The sequence below is a fragment of the Mesoplodon bidens genome, assembly GCF_964165515.1.
Source record: "Mesoplodon bidens genome assembly, chromosome: 10".
Taxonomy (NCBI): Eukaryota; Metazoa; Chordata; class Mammalia; order Artiodactyla; family Ziphiidae; genus Mesoplodon; species Mesoplodon bidens.
Window position 1 is genome coordinate 45452018 of NC_138172.1, and position 17644 is coordinate 45469661.

General features: G+C 40.8%; 1 protein-coding gene across 1 annotated transcript in view; it reads right to left on the reverse strand.

The window, feature by feature from the left end:
• The window catches only part of ULK4 (unc-51 like kinase 4), a 550770-nt gene that overhangs the window by 232954 nt on the left and 300172 nt on the right, over positions 1 to 17644 (reverse strand). The window contains exon 30 of the mRNA XM_081246952.1: positions 8516 to 8621. Coding sequence (XP_081103078.1) covers positions 8516 to 8621 — 106 coding nt within the window. The remainder of the gene's footprint in view (positions 1 to 8515; positions 8622 to 17644) is intronic.

Below are 17644 nucleotides of genomic sequence, written 5' to 3' on the forward strand. Positions count from 1 at the left end.
GGAATAATCATTTCTACTTCATCTGCAGTACAGCTCACTTACATTGGGGTGATTTTTTAAGGTATTAATGTTACAAGTTAACTATGTTTGGAATAGGGTATTTAATTCTGTATGACATGTAATGAATATATAAACCAATGATTGGGCCAGAATTGATCCAAAATAAAAATTAACAAGAAGACTTCATTGAAGCCAACCACATACATTCAAGCCCATACAGTGGCAGATCATTAGTAACTCTTCATGTGGCCCTGCTCCACTGAATCTTAATACACTCTGGGTTGGCAAACACCCAACAGCTCTTTTACCCAACTTTGGAAAAATCAGCCCACACATTTAGTAGCCAAAGAGTCTGGAAAGCAGCAGAGTATAACGGAAAGTCAGACCTGGTGTTATCTCTGGAGAATGAAATCAGACTTTCTGCAGCCACAAGGGCCTCGCCTCTCCTCTCCGCTAACCTCCCCTAGCAAGGGCCAGGAAGGAGATCCCAACCTCGGTGTACTCCTGGAATCCCACTACCCTTCCTCACCCCACCACACTTGCAGCCTGACCACCCTTCTCAGCCTTAAGACCACCTGGACTCATCATGCCCTCTGTCCCTACTCACGCTGTCACAAGAAGCTCAGGACTCCCAGTCACGCACACATAGTATAAACAGCAAGAGGATTCGTGCATCTCCTTTCAGAGGCCACATCCCATCCCTGCCCAACCTCTGAACCCCTTCCACTGTGACATGTGGAGCTCATAGTCAGTTATCAGCTAAATCCCTCAAATCACCCACTTCTGGTCTATATGTACCTTTTATCTTCCTACTCTACCTGAAACCTGCCCCTTTTAGAGCCTTGTCTCCTCAGCAGGACCTTCAAGTGAGGGATACTTCTTTGTCCACTCTGTCCGCATTTAACACTGGGCCTTAGTGGTGTCGCCTTGTACCCCATTGCTGCTTCTAGACCAGATGCTGGCAAACTTTTTCTTAAAAGGCCCTAGGGAAAATATTTTAGTCTTTGTCTCAACTACTCAATGCTGCTATTATACAACAAAGCCAGCCATAGACAACATGCAAATGAATGGACATATCTATATTTCAACAAAAATTTATTTGTAAAAGTAAGCAGCCAGCTGGCAGGCTATAATGTACTGAATCTCAGATCAAAAGTCTGTCCCACCTACTTCCCCTCCTCCAACCGCCATCATCCTCAGACCACTAGATCACCCCTGCCACCTTATTCTCTGAGCTCAACGTTACACTAACACTACTCTTGCCATAATTATTTTTGTGATGTCCACTCCACTCCACAAAACATGGCAAGGGGCTAGATATTATGAGAACTGAAGCTTATCCAGTTGGGGAGTGGGGATAGGCTGTAAGAAGAAAAAAACTATGAATGTAAACTGTCCCTGTGTAAACGAGGGCCCTTGACACTTAAGCTTCATGTTAAATCCACCTGTGCTTCTTCCGGTGCTCCAAATCTAACAGTCCTCTAAATACAAAATTTCAGTAGATGCCTTCCATCATCATAGACAATCCTTCCATGCCTGACCTCTCGATTCTCTAAGATTCTGTCTTCTAGGATTTTTTCCTTTATCCTGCCTCGGCCATGCAATCCCATGTTTTCATGGGCTAGTAGCTGCAACCTCTGGAATCTCAATTTCAGGCATCTGACTCCTCATCCACTCTCTCAGCTGGCCAATAGGGCTACTAAGAATCTTACAGGCATTATTCCACAGTATCCTGATTCTCAGCCCAACTTAGAGAGGAGAATTTTTTTTTTTTTTTTTGCTGTACGCGGGCCTCTCACTGTTGTGGGCTCTCCCGTTGTGGAGCACAGGCTCCAGACGCGCAGGCTCAGCGGCCATGGCTCACGGGCTCAGCTGCTCCGCGGCATGTGGGATCTTCCCGGACCGGGGCATGAACCCGTGTTCCCTGCATCGGCAGGCGGACTCTCAACCACTGCGCCACCAGGGAAGCCCGAGAGGAGAATGTTTTGAAGGATTCATGGGTAGGTTTTTTGTTTAATGGAATAAATTTCAATAAGATTTACGGGAAACTAACAAAGTTTTTGCTAGAATTATAACGTCAGAAGAACCACCAGCTTGGATTAAAAAGGTCAGGGTTAATTCATTTTCAGAATGAAAAGAGGTATTGGGGCCCCCTAACTTCTATGCACAGGAATCAGGCTGAAAAACCTACTAAGCTATAAATACGGGTCATTCTTATGGAAAAGGAACAATGATTCAGATGTTTTAATAGTTTAAACAATTTTAATAGTTTGCCTTTCTAGAAATTTCATCTAAGTTACCTAATTTACTGGGATATAGTTAGTTTATAGTATTCCCTTATAATCCTTCTTATTTCTATAAGGTCAGTAGTAATCACCTACCTATCTGCAAATTAGCTGATTCTTTCTTCTGCCATTTCATATCTACTGTTGAGAATCTCTAGTGAATTATTCATCTCAATTATTATACTTTTCAACTTCAGAATTTCCATTTGGTTCTTTTTTATAATGTTATCTCTTTATTGACATTCTCAACTTGTGCAGACATCATTTTCATGCTTTCCCTTTAAATCTTTAGACGTGGTTTCCTATAGTTCTTTGCATGTATTCATAACAGCTGATTTAAAATCTTTGTCTAGTTAATCCAACATATGGATCTCCTCTGAAATAGTTTTATTGACTGCATTTTTCCTGTATATGGGCCATACCTTCCTATTTTTTATTTTTTTGGGCATGCTTTGTAATTGTTGATTAAAACTGGATATCTTAGATCATATAATGTGTAAAGTTTGGAAATCAGACCCCCCACACACACACACACCAACGGTTTTCAGTTATTGCTGTTTTGTTGTAGTTAGTTCAGTGACTTTCCTGTGCTAATTCTTTAAGTCTGTATTACCTGTAGTGTCAAGCCACAGGAGTCTGTGTCATTTAGCTCAGTACCCAACTAAAGACTGGCCAGAGATTTCCTTAAATGCCTTGAATCAATAAGTCTTCCACCTTTGCCAAGGGGCTGTGTGTGTGTGTTTGGAGAATGCCTTCAACATTTAGGCACTTTACAGCTCCAGCCAGAGAGCCTTCTTCTTATAGAGACTCATCAGTTTTTCTTGAATAAACATTCCTTACATTGTTGCAAGCCTTTAGTAATTTGGTAATTTCCAGAGTTCACAAAGTTTACTACCAAACTTTTTTTTCCAGTGTTTTTGTTACTTTTATGGCAAGATAGGTTTATGGGGGTCATCAATGTACCCATTCTGAAAGCCTGCCTAGTAAGTTTTCTTTTAAAGAATTTCAGAGAAGAGGAAAAAAAAGATATCCTTTTCTAGTGAAGCCCTGCCTTGTATACTTTATTCCTTTCTGCAGATCTGAGTTTCAGTTTTCATCTGGTATTACTTCCCTTTATCTTGAAAAGTTAATTTAACATTTACCATTAGGCAGAAAATTCCCATTCCTTTCATTTATCTGAAATGTCCATATTTCACCCTCATTTTTTTTTTTTTTTTTTTTTTTTTTTTTGCTGTGAACGGGCCTCTCACTGTTGTGGCCTCTCCCATTGCGGAGCACAGGCTCCGGACGCGCAGGCTCAGCGGCCATGGCTCACGGGCCCAGCCACTCCGCGGCTTGTGGGATCTTCCCGGACCGGGGCACACACCCGTGTCCCGTGCATCGGCAGGCGGACTCTCAACCACTGCGCCACCAAGGAAGCCCTCACTTTCATTTTTAAAGGATATTTTCACTGAATATAAAAATCTAGGTTGGCAGCTTTATTATGTCAACACTCAAGGTATTTTTCTGCTCTTCTGACCTCTACTGTTTCTGACAAGAGATCAGCCATCATTTGTATTGCTGACCTCCTTTATGTGTCATTTTTCTCTGAACACTTTCAAAATTTTTATCTTCAATTTTCAGAAGTTTGGATATTATGTGCTTAGGTAGTTTCTGTTTTTCAATCTTGCTAAGGTTTTCTTAGCTTCTTGGATCTATAAGCAAATATTGTCACCAAATATGGTAATATTTTGGCCATTATTTATTTAAATTCTTTTTCTGCCCCATTATCCCTCTTCTGTTTCTGGGTTTACAATTACATATATATTAGAATGCTTGATTATTGTCCCACAGGTCAGTGACGTTTTTTCATTTTTAAAAAATCTTTCTCTTTGTTCTTCAAATGGAAAACTTTACTAATCTTACAAGTTTAGTTACTGTTTCTTCTGCACTTTTTAATCTGCTAAACTCCAGGGAAGTTTTCATTTCAGATATTATACTTTTTGGTTCTAGACTTCTACTTGGCTCTAGTGTTTCATAGATTCCATGTCTCTGATGAAATTCCCTACCTCTTTTCTCTTTGGCCTTGGATATATTTATAATAGTTGTTTAGTTAGTTTCAGGCTGGTATAACTTTACTTAGGTGCATAGCAAGGTTTCTCCACTGGCTAGGATGCAATTCCTACATCTCCTATCACTGCATAATTTCTGCGATCTCAATTCAGTTCAAAAGAAGATAGAAAAGAAGAGAGAAAACTTCCTTTAAAAAAAAAGAAGAAGAAGAAGCAACATAGCAATGACACCAAAATCTAGCAAAAAACAGTATTTTTAAAAAAGAAAGAAACAGGAAACGAAACTACAGACCAATCCCACTTATGAGTAGCAATGGAAAATCCTGAATAAAAGATTAACAAAGAATTTAAGTAGCACAATTAAAGAATATTATATCACAATTAAGTGTGGTTACTGACTCAAATGCTAGGATGATTTAATATTAGGTAATCTATTAAATATAATCTGTTACATGAATAGATCCAAGGAAAAATCATTTGCTCATTTCCAGAGATGCCAAGAAAGCATTTGACAAAAGTCATTATTTATTCTTGATTACAAAAGATAAAATTTAAATAGATAGGTACTTCTTAAACAGAACAAAAGATTCTGAGGTAATACCAAGGTATCCTCTGTCTCATTCTCTTTGAATCCTGCAATTGGACAAGAGAGAAAAAGTAGAACTATAAAAGTTGAAAAGAAAGACGGTTACTAATGGTTATTATTATATAACCAGAAAGTAAACAGAATCATTTAGAAACCATTACTATGGAAAGTAATAAGAGAATTAACCTAGAAACAAAGTTAATAAATAGAAATCAAAAACACATACTAAAAAAATAATTGAAAGCTATATTGGCAGAAAATTCCTTATTTCTAATAGCAAGCAAAAAAGGATGGGCAGAAACCTGGGAAGAGATAAACAACAAGAAATGCATATGGCCTATATAAGGAAAACTATAAAGAAACAAAGTCAAACAAATGGGAAAACATAACATACTCCTAGGTCTGAAGGCAACCAATCTCATGTGACTTGATGGAAGTACAAATTGGCATGTTACTTACAACACCTTGTCAATATCTATGGAAATTACAGATGCATATACCCCTTGATCCAGCTATTCTAACCCCAGGAATTTACCCTATAGATAGTCCTGCTCCCATGTGAAGGTATGCATGCATAAGGTTATTCATTGCAGAACTATCTGTAATAGCAAAAAATTGGAGATTACCCATATTCATTAGAGTACTGGTCTATTCTGACATACCCATAAAACAGAATAGGATGTTGTTGTATAAAAGAATAAATATTTCTATGCACTAAAATCCCTTAACTGTTGGCAATATTTATTACTGCTGGGAATGCACATTTTTCTTAGAGGAGGAAAAAAATACTGCCAACATTTAAATATAATGACCACATAGAAACAAAACTCTAAATTCTTGGGGGAAAAAATCAGAACAGGGACTTAATGATCTTATCCACTGATTGATCTCATTCAAGTCTTATTTTTATGAACATTCAAATGAAATATTTTATTAATATAAAAGTAGTAAACATTATGTTTAAAATGCAACAATATTCCCAACTTGATCTATAGAATCAATGCAATCCCAATCAAAGTCCAAGCAAGTTATTTTATTAGTATCAACAAACCGATTCTAAAGATTATATGAAGGCAAAGACCCAGAACAGCCAACACAATATTGAGGAGAAGAACAAAGTTGAAGGACTGATGCTACCCGACTTCAAGACTTACTATAAAGCTACAGACATCAAAGACAGTGTGGTACTGGTGAAAGAATAAGCAAATAGATTAATGGAACAGAACAGACAGCCCAGAAACAGACTCACATAAATATAGTGAAAAGATCTTAGGCAAAAGAGTAAAGGCAATACAATGGAGTAAAGACAGTCCCTTCAACAAATGGTGCTGGAACTAGACAGCAACATACACACACACACACACACACACAAAACCTACCTTATACCTTTCACAAAAATTAACTCAAAATGGATCACACCTAATTGTAAAAAATTCAAAACTATAAAACTCCTAGAGGTTAACGTAACAAGATGACGGTGGGTATAGTGACGACTTTTGAGATACAATACCACAGACAAAATCCATAAAAGAAATAACTGATAAGCTGGACTTAATTAAAATTGAAAACTTCTGCTCTGCAGAAGACAATACCAAGAGAATCAGAAGACAAGCCACAAAACTGGGTGAAAATATTTGCAAAAGACGGATCTGATAAAGGACACTTGTTCAAAATATACAAAGAATTCCTGAAACCCAAAAGTAAGAAAACAAATAATCCAATTAAAAATTAGGTTAAAGATCTTAGCAGAGATCACCAGAGAAGATATACAGATGGAAAACAAGAATATGAGAAAATGCTCCACATCATATGCCATCAGGGAAAGGCAAATTAAAACAATGAGCTACCACTACACACCTATCAGAATGTCCAAAATCCAGAATACTGACAACACAAACTGCTGGCAAGGATGCTGAGGAACAGGAACTCTCATTCACTGTGGGATTGCAAAATGGTACAGCCACTTTGGAAGACAATTTAGCAGTTCCTTACAAAATTAAACAGTTAGTGTATGACTAGCAATTGCACTTCTTGGTATTTACCTAAAGGAGTTCAAAACTTAAATCCACATGGACCTAGAGTCTGTCATATAGAGTGAAGTAAGTCAGAAAGAGAAAAACAAATACCATATGCTAACACGTATATATGGAATCTAAGGAAAAAAAAAAAAGGTCATGAAGAACCTAGGGGTAAGACGGGAATAAAGACACAGACCTACTCGAGCATGGACTTGAGGATATGGGGAGGGGGAGGGGTAGGCTGTGACGAGGTGAGAGAGTGGCATGGACATATCTACACTACCAAGCGTAAAACAGACAGCTAGTGGGAAGCAGCCGCATAGCACAGGGAGATCAGCTCGGTGCTTTGTGACCACCTAGAGGAGTGGGATAGGGATGGTGGGAGGGAGGGAGATGCAGGAGGGAAGAGATACGGGAACATGTGTATATGCATAACTGATGCACTTTGTTATAAAGGAGAAACTAACACACCATTGTAAAGCAATTATACTCCAATAAAGATGTTAAAAACAACAACAACAAAAAAGCTGCACACAGATATTTACAGCAGCTTTATTCAGAACTGCCAAAACCTGGAAGCAACCAAGATGTCCTTTGTTAAGTGAATGGATTAATAAACTGTGGTACATCCAGACAACGGAGAATTATTCAGTGCTAAAAAGAAATGAGCTATCAAACCATGAAAAGACATGGAGAAACCTTAAATAAACATTACTAAGTGAAAGAAGCCAATGTGAAAAGACTACCTACTGTGTGATTCTAACTTTATGACATTCTGGAAAAGGCAACACTAGGGAGACAATAAAAAGATCAGAGTTTGTGGAAGGCAGGGGTGTGAATAGGCAGAGCACAGAGGATTTTTAGGGCAATGAAAGCAAAGACACCAGATAACACTGTGATGATGGATATATGTCATACATGTGTCCAAACACATAGAATGTACAACACCAAGAGTGAACCCTTTTGTAAACTCAGGACTTTGGGTGACTAGGATGTCAATGTTGGTCTATCTTTAGTAAAGAACATACCACTTTGGTGAGTGATGTTGACAATGGCGTAGGCTATGCATGGGTGGGGGGCAGGGGTTTTATGGGAAATCTCTGTACCTCCCTCTCAGTTTGGTTTTAAACCTAAAACTACTCTAAAAAAAAATGAAGTCCTTAGAAAGTTTTTCATTTTAATATTACAGATATGCATAAAGTGTAAAGTAAAGCCACCCTCAACTCATCCAGTCTCATTTCCCAAGGTGCTTTTGACCATATATGCTTTCATTTTGATAGGCACAAATAAGTCTGAATACTCTGCTTACACTCTACTTCTTGGTTTCTCATCTGTAAGGAGTTTGTATTGATTTTGTGCCATGAAGGAGAATGAATTAACTCAGAGAATCTACCACAATCTAACGACACTTTCCATTTTTGCTGGTAATGTTATCATTATTTGTACACCTTTAAATATCTATTTTGATTGATCAACTTTAAATAGTACTTCTTGACTCTCTACTATGTAAAATGAGGAAACTTACAAATAGGCAAAATTCAACAAAATCAAAGATGAAGTCTAAGAAGCATTTACCTTGTTCATAAAGCAGCTTCATATTCAAATCTTTGCAGGTGACCAGATTGTTGAGCAATGCAACCACACTTTGCATGGTGTTACCCAGAATGTTCGCCTGATGTTCCTGCAACAGATCACAATTCCATCATAACAGTACAGAAATAGCATTACATCGTAATAAAGACAAATGATTAAACGACCTCCATCCCTTCATTCTTTTACAAGGTTGAATGATTAACTTTTTCCACTTGGGTGAAGCAGACCCCTCTGTGGTAAGGCCCCATCAGTGAGTTAGGTGAGCAGGAGGCAGTATGAATCGCTCAGCACCAGCACTGCTTCATGCAGTTCCCTGCCCATGCACTGAGGGACAACCACAAAGCCCTCTGTGCTTTCAAAGAGCACCAAAGGAGTCAGAGAGATCAGAAATCAAGTACTTGGAACTTAGGAAACTACACCTGAAAGTGATTTTGAGATCACAGAAGAAAAACTTATTAAAGAAATATTTCTGCAGTTTGGAGAGTAAACTGCTATTCTCCTTCTTTAGTCTTACACATTGCTGGTTATGTTGGATATGACTTATTGCATCACTGCTTCAGTGTAATAAACTACACTTGGGACCTGAAAAAGTGAATTTTGCTTTCCCTAACACTTTCCATCATACAGCAGGGAGTAACTCTGGCCTTCATTTCTCATTGTAAAGACACAAAAGACAACTTCTTTGTAACTTTTAAGGGATATTAAAAATAACTTGGGGCTTCCCTGGTGGCGCAGTGGTTGAGAATCCACCTGCCAATGCAGGGGACACGGGTTCGAGCCCTGGTCCGGGAAGATCCCACATGCTGCGGAGCAACTAAGTCCGCGCACCACAACTACTGAGCCTGCGCTCTAGAGCCCACGAGCCACAACTATTGAGCCCGCATCCCGCAACTACTGAAGCCCCCATGCCTAGAGCCCAAGCTCCGCAACGAGAGAAGCCACAGAAATGAGAAGCCCGTGCACCTCAACGAAGAGTAGCTCCCGCTCGCCACAACTACAGAGAGCCCACGCACAGTAATGAAGACCCAACACAGCCAAAAATAAATAAATAAAATAAATTTTAAAAAATAACTTGCTTTAGTTTTGTTTCCTATTCACTCTCCTGAATTTTTAAAAAATTAAACAACTAGCACTGATTGTGATTAAAACTATAAAATTTCAAATAGTATAAAAATAAAGTCTTTAAGCTCCAGGACTAGGGGAGGCAAGCCAGCTGCACAAAGTATAGAAAGAACAGAGGCACTCACTCTCAGGACTGTGCCAATGCAAGCACTTGCTGGAAGTGAGTGCTTCTAGGTGGCTAGCTTGTCCCACACTAGCCTTGGCCCCGCCCCTTGGTCACTCTGTTAATAACGAGTCCTATCCTAAAGAGTTATGGGTGTATCAATTTAGTAGACTCCATCCAGACCCTTTCCTATTCATTTTCTCCCTTTCTCTCTCTCTCTCTCACACACACACAGAATACATGGTTTGCTCTGTTATCTAAACGTAAGTTATATCATATTTATTCATTCACTCAACAAATAACTGATGAAGAGCTATTATGTACCAGGCACTGTTCTAGGCACCTGAGAGAACAAAACAAGGTTCCCTGTCCTCACGGAAATAGACAACAAACAACAGGCACAGGGAATTCCCTAGTGGTCAAGTGGTTAAGACTCTGCACTCCCAAAGCAGGGGGCCCAGGTTCAATCTCTGGTCAGGGAACTAGATCCCGCGTGCCCCAACCAGAGATTCCGCATGCCACATATAAGACCCGGAGCAGCCAAATAAATAAATAAATAAATACTAAAAAAAACCCCCACAAAACAGGCACAGTAAGCAAGTAAACTGGACTATGTGTTAGAAGATAACAAGTGCTATGGTAGAAAAAGGAAAGAGCAGAGCAGGAAAGGAGGGTTGGGAGTTCAGCAGTGAGGCTGTCCATCACCTTAAAATGTGTGGTCAGGGTGGGACTCATTGAGAAGGTGTCATTTGAGTGGAAATTTTATTTTACTTTTTAAATGCTGAAGCATCTTAGAATTCTTTGGACTAACTTAGTTTTAATAAAATTTTCTTTTGAAATAATTTTAGATTTACACGGAAGAGTTGCAAAGACAGTGTAGAGAGTTTCCATATACCCTTCACCCAGATGTCCCCTATGTTAACAGCATACCCAACCAAGGTACACTGATCAAAACTCAGAACTGGGACTTCCCTGGTGGTCCAGTGGTAAAGAATCTGCCTTGCATTTTTCACAGACCTAGAACAAAAATTTTCACAATTTGTATGGAAACACAAAAGACCCCGAATAGCCAAAGCAATCTTGAGAAAGAAAAACGGAGCTGGAGGAATCAGGCTCCTGGACTTCAGACTATACTACAAAGCTACAGTAATCAAGACAGTATGATACTGGCACAAAAACAGACATATAGATCAATGGAACAGGACAGAAAGCCCAGAGATAAACCCACGCACATATGGTCATCTTATCTTTGATAAAGGAGGCAAGAATATACAATGGAGAAAAGACAGCCTCTTCAATAAGTGGTGCTGGGAAAACTGGACAGCTACATGTAAAAGAATGAAACTAGAACACTCCCTAACACCATACACAAAAATAAAGTCAAAACGGATTAAAGACCTAAATGTAAGGCAAGACACTATCAAACTCTTAGAGGAAAACATAGGCAAAACACTGTATGACATAAATCACAGCAAGATCCTTTTTGACCCACCTCCTAGAGAAATGGAAATAAAAACAAAAATAGGGCTTCTCTGGTGGCGCAGTGGTTGAGAGTCCGCCTGCCGATGCAGGGGACGCGGGTTCGTGCCCCGGTCCGGGAAGATCCCACATGCCGCGGAGCGACTGGGCCCGTGAGCCATGGCTGCTGAGCCTGCGCGTCCGGAGCCTGTGCTCCACAACGGGAGAGGCCACAACAGTGAGAGGCCCGCGTACCGCCAAAAAAAATAAATAAATAAACAAAAATAAACAAAGGGGACCTAATGAAACTTCAAAGCTTTTGCACAGCAAAGGAAACCATAAACAAGACCAAAAGACAACCCTCAGAATGGAAGAAAATATTTGCAAATGAAGCAACTGACAAAGGATTAATCTCCAAAATTTACAAGCAGCTCATGCAGCTCAATATCAAAAAAACAAACAACCCAATCCAAAAATGGGCAGAAGACCTAAATAGACATTTCTCCAAAGAAGATATACAGATTGCCAACAAACATATGAAAGAATGCTCAACATCATAATCATTAGAGAAATGCAAATCAAAACTACAATGCGGGGCTTCCCTGGTGGCGCAGTGGTTGGGAGTCCGCCTGCCGATGCAGGGGACATGGGTTCATGCCCCGGTCCGGGAAGATCCCACATGCCGCGGAGCGGCTGGGCCCGTGAGCCATGGCCGCTGAGCCTGAGCGTCCAGAGCCTGTGCTCCGCAACAGGAGAGGACACAGCAGTGAGAGGCCCGCATACCAAAAAAACAAAAAAAAACTACAATGCGATATCATCTCACACCGGTCAGAATGGCCATCATCAAAAAATCTACAAACAATAAATGCTGGAGAGGGTGTGGAGAAAAGGGAACCCTCATACACTGTTGGTGGGAATGTAAATGGATACAGCCACTATGGAGAACAGTATGGAGGTTCCTTAAAAAACTAAAAATAGAACTACCATTCGAGCCAGCAATCCCACTACTGGGCATATACCCTGTGAAAGCCATAATTCAAAAAGAGTCATTTACCACAACGTTCACTGCAGCTCTATTTACAATAGCCAGGACATGGAAGCAACCTAAGTGCCCATTGACAGATGAATGGATAAAGAAGATGTGGCACATATATACAATGGAATATTACTCAGCCATAAAAAGAAATGAAATTGAGTTACTTGTAGCGAGGTGGATGGACCTAGAGTCTGTCATACAGAGTGAAGTAAGTCAGAAAAAGAAGAACAAATACTGTATGCTAACACATATATATGGAATCTAAAAAAAAAAAAAAGGTTATGAAGAACCTAGAGGCAAGATGGGAATAAAGACTCAGACCTACTAGAGGATGGACTTGAGGACACGAGGAGGGGGAAGGGTAAGCTGAGACAAAGTGAGAGAGTGGCATGGACATATATTCACTACCAAATGTGAAATAGATAGCTAGTGGGAAGCAGTCGCATAGCATAGGGAAATCAGCTTGGTGCTTTGTGACCAGCTAGAAGGGTGGGAGGGAGGGAGACGCTAGAGGGAAGAGATACGGGGATATGTGTATATGTATATGTATAACTGATTCCCTTTGTTATAAAGCAGAAACTAACACACCCTTGTAAAGCAATTATACTCCAACAAAAACATTAAAAAAAAAAAAAAGAATCCGCCTTCCAATGCAGGGGATGCAGGTTCAATCCCTGGTCAGGGAACTAAGATCCCACATGCCGCAGGGCAACTAAGCCCACGATCCACAACTACTGAGCTCACACGCCTCAACTAGAGACCCTGCGTGCCAGAAAACTACAGAGCCTGCACGCTCTGGAACCTGCATGTCACGACTAGGGAGAGAAAACCCGCACGCCACAACTAGAGAGAAGCCCGTGCACCACAACAAAAGAGCCTGCATGCCTCAACGAAGATCCCGTGTGCCGCAACTAAGACTTGACGCAGCCAAAAAAAAAAGATAAATAAAATAAATAAATAAATCTTTAAAATAAGAAAAAAAAACTAGGGACTTAACACTGATACAAAGCTAACAGTGGAACTACAGACTTTATTCAAATTTCACATTTTCCACTAACATCCTTTTCTGTTCTGGGATCCAATCCAGGATCCCATATTGCATTTAGAATTAACTCATTTTTGCAATACATATTTACTAAGTGCCCACTGTTCTAGGTACTTGGCTTATGTCAGTGAATAGAAGAGACCAAAAAACATTTTTTAATTAATTTTTTTAAGAAACAGCCCTGCCCTTGCAGATGCCCTGTGGAGTTTACCTTGAAGCAGAGGGGGACACAACATAGTAAATAATTCCATGGTATGTTAAAGATGATACACACTGTAGGAGAAAACAGAACAGGGTAAAGTGGTTTGGGAGTGCCACGGGGGAAGGCTGCAGTTTTAAACAAGGCACGTAAGGCATACCTCCTTCGGAAGGCAGTGCCTGAGCAGGTTTGGATTTAGTCTTCATGCTGCCAGGTTCTGTTAGCTAGTTTGTTTTAGGGTAGTTGAATCAATGTTCTTCAATGTTATTGGCCTATGAGTGACATCCTCATCTGATTTTAGTATCAGTTTCACGCTAGCCTTGTCCATCCATTTTATTCCACAAATATTTATTGTGCATCTATTTCTGGGTGATGTGGTAGAACTCACTAATAAAAGCAACTGGGCTCAGTGTATTTTTACCGCTAGATCTTTAAATATTTTTTTGAAAAACATCTTATACTCAGGAATGTACACACTGACCCAATTTTATTTCCATTTTCCAAGAAAATCACCTATAACATCCAAGTTTCCAAACGTATTGTAATAGAATCGTACACAGCAGTCACCTGTCTTCACCTGTCTTCTCTGAACCAACTGACATCACCTTTTACCTGTCTCCTCCCTCCTTCTGATTGGTCAGACTCACCAAAGCCTTGCCTATTTTATTGGTCTTTTCAAGGAACCAGCTTTCCGTTTTACTCAAGAATCTACATTTGTGACTTCGAGTTAGTCATTACAAATGTACACGATTTCCCACTTCCCTCTCCTAGATATGCAGGAGGATGGCACTTCCCTGCCCCCTCATAATTCGAGATGCCCATAACTGGACTTACTTTGGCCAATTAGACTCATCTGGGCAGAAGCTTTAAGGGTCAGAGAGGGCGTCGCTGTCCTGTCTTTCCTCTGTCCTTAAGACCAGTGATGGTCTAGACGGTAGAGGCTCCAGTAGCCCAGGTCTCAGAGTGAGGACGTGCAGCAGAGACACCGGGACTCCCCTGATGAACACATGGCTTCCAAAGCGCACCAAAGTACTAACACGCATCAGTCTCTGAAACTGCAGTTAACAGACATGAACATCCCACCAACAGGAGCCACTTGATTTCATGAATCTTACCATCTATATCTTTAATACAAGACAAAAGGTCTCCTTTCCAAATACCACTGGCTGAAAATTTATATTCTGTAGAAACAGGCTTAAGAGTGGATGTTAATGTTTGATGCTATTAGGCTGTGAGTTTCTCTGTTTTACCTTTACAGATAGATACACAAAAGGTCATTGAAAGTATAAGTGAGGGAAAGACATCAGATGAGCCTAAACAGAAGACTTACTAGCTGCGGGGCTGGCAGCCGGGCCCGGGGGACAGCCGAGCCTGTCCAGCGCCACGCCTGCCATTCCCCAACATGGTGACAGTGCCTTGCACTGTGGTCACCGTAAAATAACTCTCATTGGCATCCAAGCTTAATAAAAACACCTTCATCCTGCTCAAAAAGGGCAATGGATAGATATCGAGAAGCCAAACTGAACAGCCTCAACCATATAAAATTCACTGACATCAGCTTAAGAATATTAATATGGAAGCAATGGGCTGCCACCTATTTCATCTAATTATTCTTACAGTTGGTTGGAAGGAAAGGGTGGTTAATAAGCATGAAGATGACATGACATGTTACTCATGATAAAGTAACTAACGATACATAGGAAATCTATTCTTGTGAAGAATAAAGACACTAACAAATCTCTTTTTTTGGTCCCATTTGGTAAAATAACACATATCACTCCTGGTTCAAAGGCCAGTCTGTCGGCAAATACAGGTCAGTTTTACTGGAGATAAATCCATTGTTCCTTCCATATACACGTTTTTATGATTAAATGCACCTTTTCTGTGCTCTTGGCAGTATTTTTGGCTCGTTGCAAAGCCAATACTTTGGTTTTTCCCTGTGCTCACAGAGCGACGGCCACCTGTTGATGTAGGCATTTCCCTTAAGTACAAAAGCCAAGTTTCCAAACCTCCGTTACCCCTGAACACTGAGAACCCAGGACCGTACCCCAGCCAACCAGGTCCTGAGACTCCTGGCCTGGAGTTTCCAGAATCACTGCAGAAGGAAAGGCTCTGCCAGCCCCACTACTCAATCCGCAAAGGGGCATAAAGGTACACTCTATAAAAAGCCCCCACTAACCTTATCACTGGAAACACTCAGGGCACCATATTTGATGCAGAGAATAGAGACCAATAATCCTACAACGAGACTGGGAGGCATGGTTCCTTTTCTATTCTAGCCATTATTCAAAACACTGCTGTGTTTTAGTTTCTTTGTTGTTGATTTTCAGACCATTCATAGACTGAACTTTGTTCTAAATAAAGTAGGGGCATTATTAAAATTATATTATAAAATTGTACTTACTTCCTCTTCCTTCTTGTAGGTATAAATGTTTCTTACCTAGTATGAGGGAGGGAGACCATGGAACAGAGTCATTGTTCCTGCTCAAGATGACAACATGGTTCTCTAGGGGAACCTAGACAGTTATTGCTGTGGCCTAGATCATAACTTCCCCCAGAAAGAATGCTAAAGACAGGCGAAGAGTAGTTGAGAAGGTATAAATATGAATTAAGCATACTTCTATTATTTTCTATCAAATTGAGTTATTTCATTTCTCTTAGCAACTTTATTAAGATTTGTTCTTGCTGTTCACAACCATATTCATAGCTCACAGGGGATAAATTACGCTTTGAAAAACATCATATTTACTTTCAAAGTCAGAGTAGAGAATTATATGAAGAGAGAAACCACCAGGGTAAACATGTGGGACAAGAGTTCTTCTTGGGCCCCTGGAAGACTGATGTAAAGAGGAAAGGGAACCACAAGTTTGATTCAAAGACCTTGCGTCAGAGCTGGAGGGAAGGGATGATGCTGATTAAAGGCTGTGTCTTCATTAGATGTTCCTCTAAGACAACCCCTCTCCCTAAAAAGGTCTACCTGAGCCCCAGGGTGAAAGGACTGTAACAGAAGCCTAGGTAAAATCCTGGTGTCTTTTTTTTTTTTTTTTAATCCCCATGGCTCACTAATAAAGAAAGGGGTCCACACCACTGGCACCCCAACACATGGAAGAAAAGTGGTGTGAGGAGAGAAGGAAGCTTTTAATGACCTGCAACAGGGTCTCTGGCACAGGGTCTGGGGCCCAGGCACCAGCAGCTTCTGTGCTGACTAAGGCAGAGCAGCCACGTGGGCCCGAGCCAGGACAAGGCAGAACTGACAACACACTGATAAGGTACTATGTGCCGTGGCCTCTACCCCAAGCATTCTATCTCATTTAAGCCTCACCAAAATCCTGAAGTGACTACAGTTCTCCCCTCTTTACAGATAAGGACATTGAGGTTAGCGAGATGAAGTGTCACTTGCCAAGGATCACCCAGCTCCTCGATTGTGAAGCTGGGATGCAGTCTGTAGGATGGCAGGGGTCCCTAATCACCAAGCGACGTTGCCTGATGACCACATTAATGGAGCAGGAAAGTGGAGGGTGGGGTGTCAGGGTCACCAGTCAGCACACCCCAGGTTAGCCAACATGACCTGAGGACCCACGGACTTAAAGGAATCCAGAGGCAGGGATGGAAAGAGGCACAGACATATTGATTTGGGGCCGCTACTGTAATGTTGCCCTCCGTCTTCGGCTACAATGTGACCAGCCCTGTGTCACCACCACTGGGAACTCCTGGCTTCACAAGAGCCCTTAATACAGATCATTTGCTGTAAGACATGCAACCCGGGAAGCAAGATGTGGGTATTAGGCAACTAAGGAAAGGGAAGAATGGGTGCATACCCCCAAGGATGAAATTATGTACTAGCCCCACAGTCAAGAGCCACACGATTGAGACACTCAGTGTTACTGTAGGCTTGATGGGTGAGAAAGGAAGCTGAGCTCACAGGAGAAGCCATCACTGCTATCTTACAAAGACACCCAAGGCAATCCTACTGCACTTTAAGATTATGACGAAAATCTTTAACTCCTTCATCCATAGCCCAGTAAGCAAGGCTGACCTAATTTGTGTGCCCAACGCCACAGTGTACGGACATTTAACAAACAGGGCACTTGAGAGTTCTAATAAAACATAGCATTTGCCAGTAGAGATAATTAGAATTGAAGCCACAA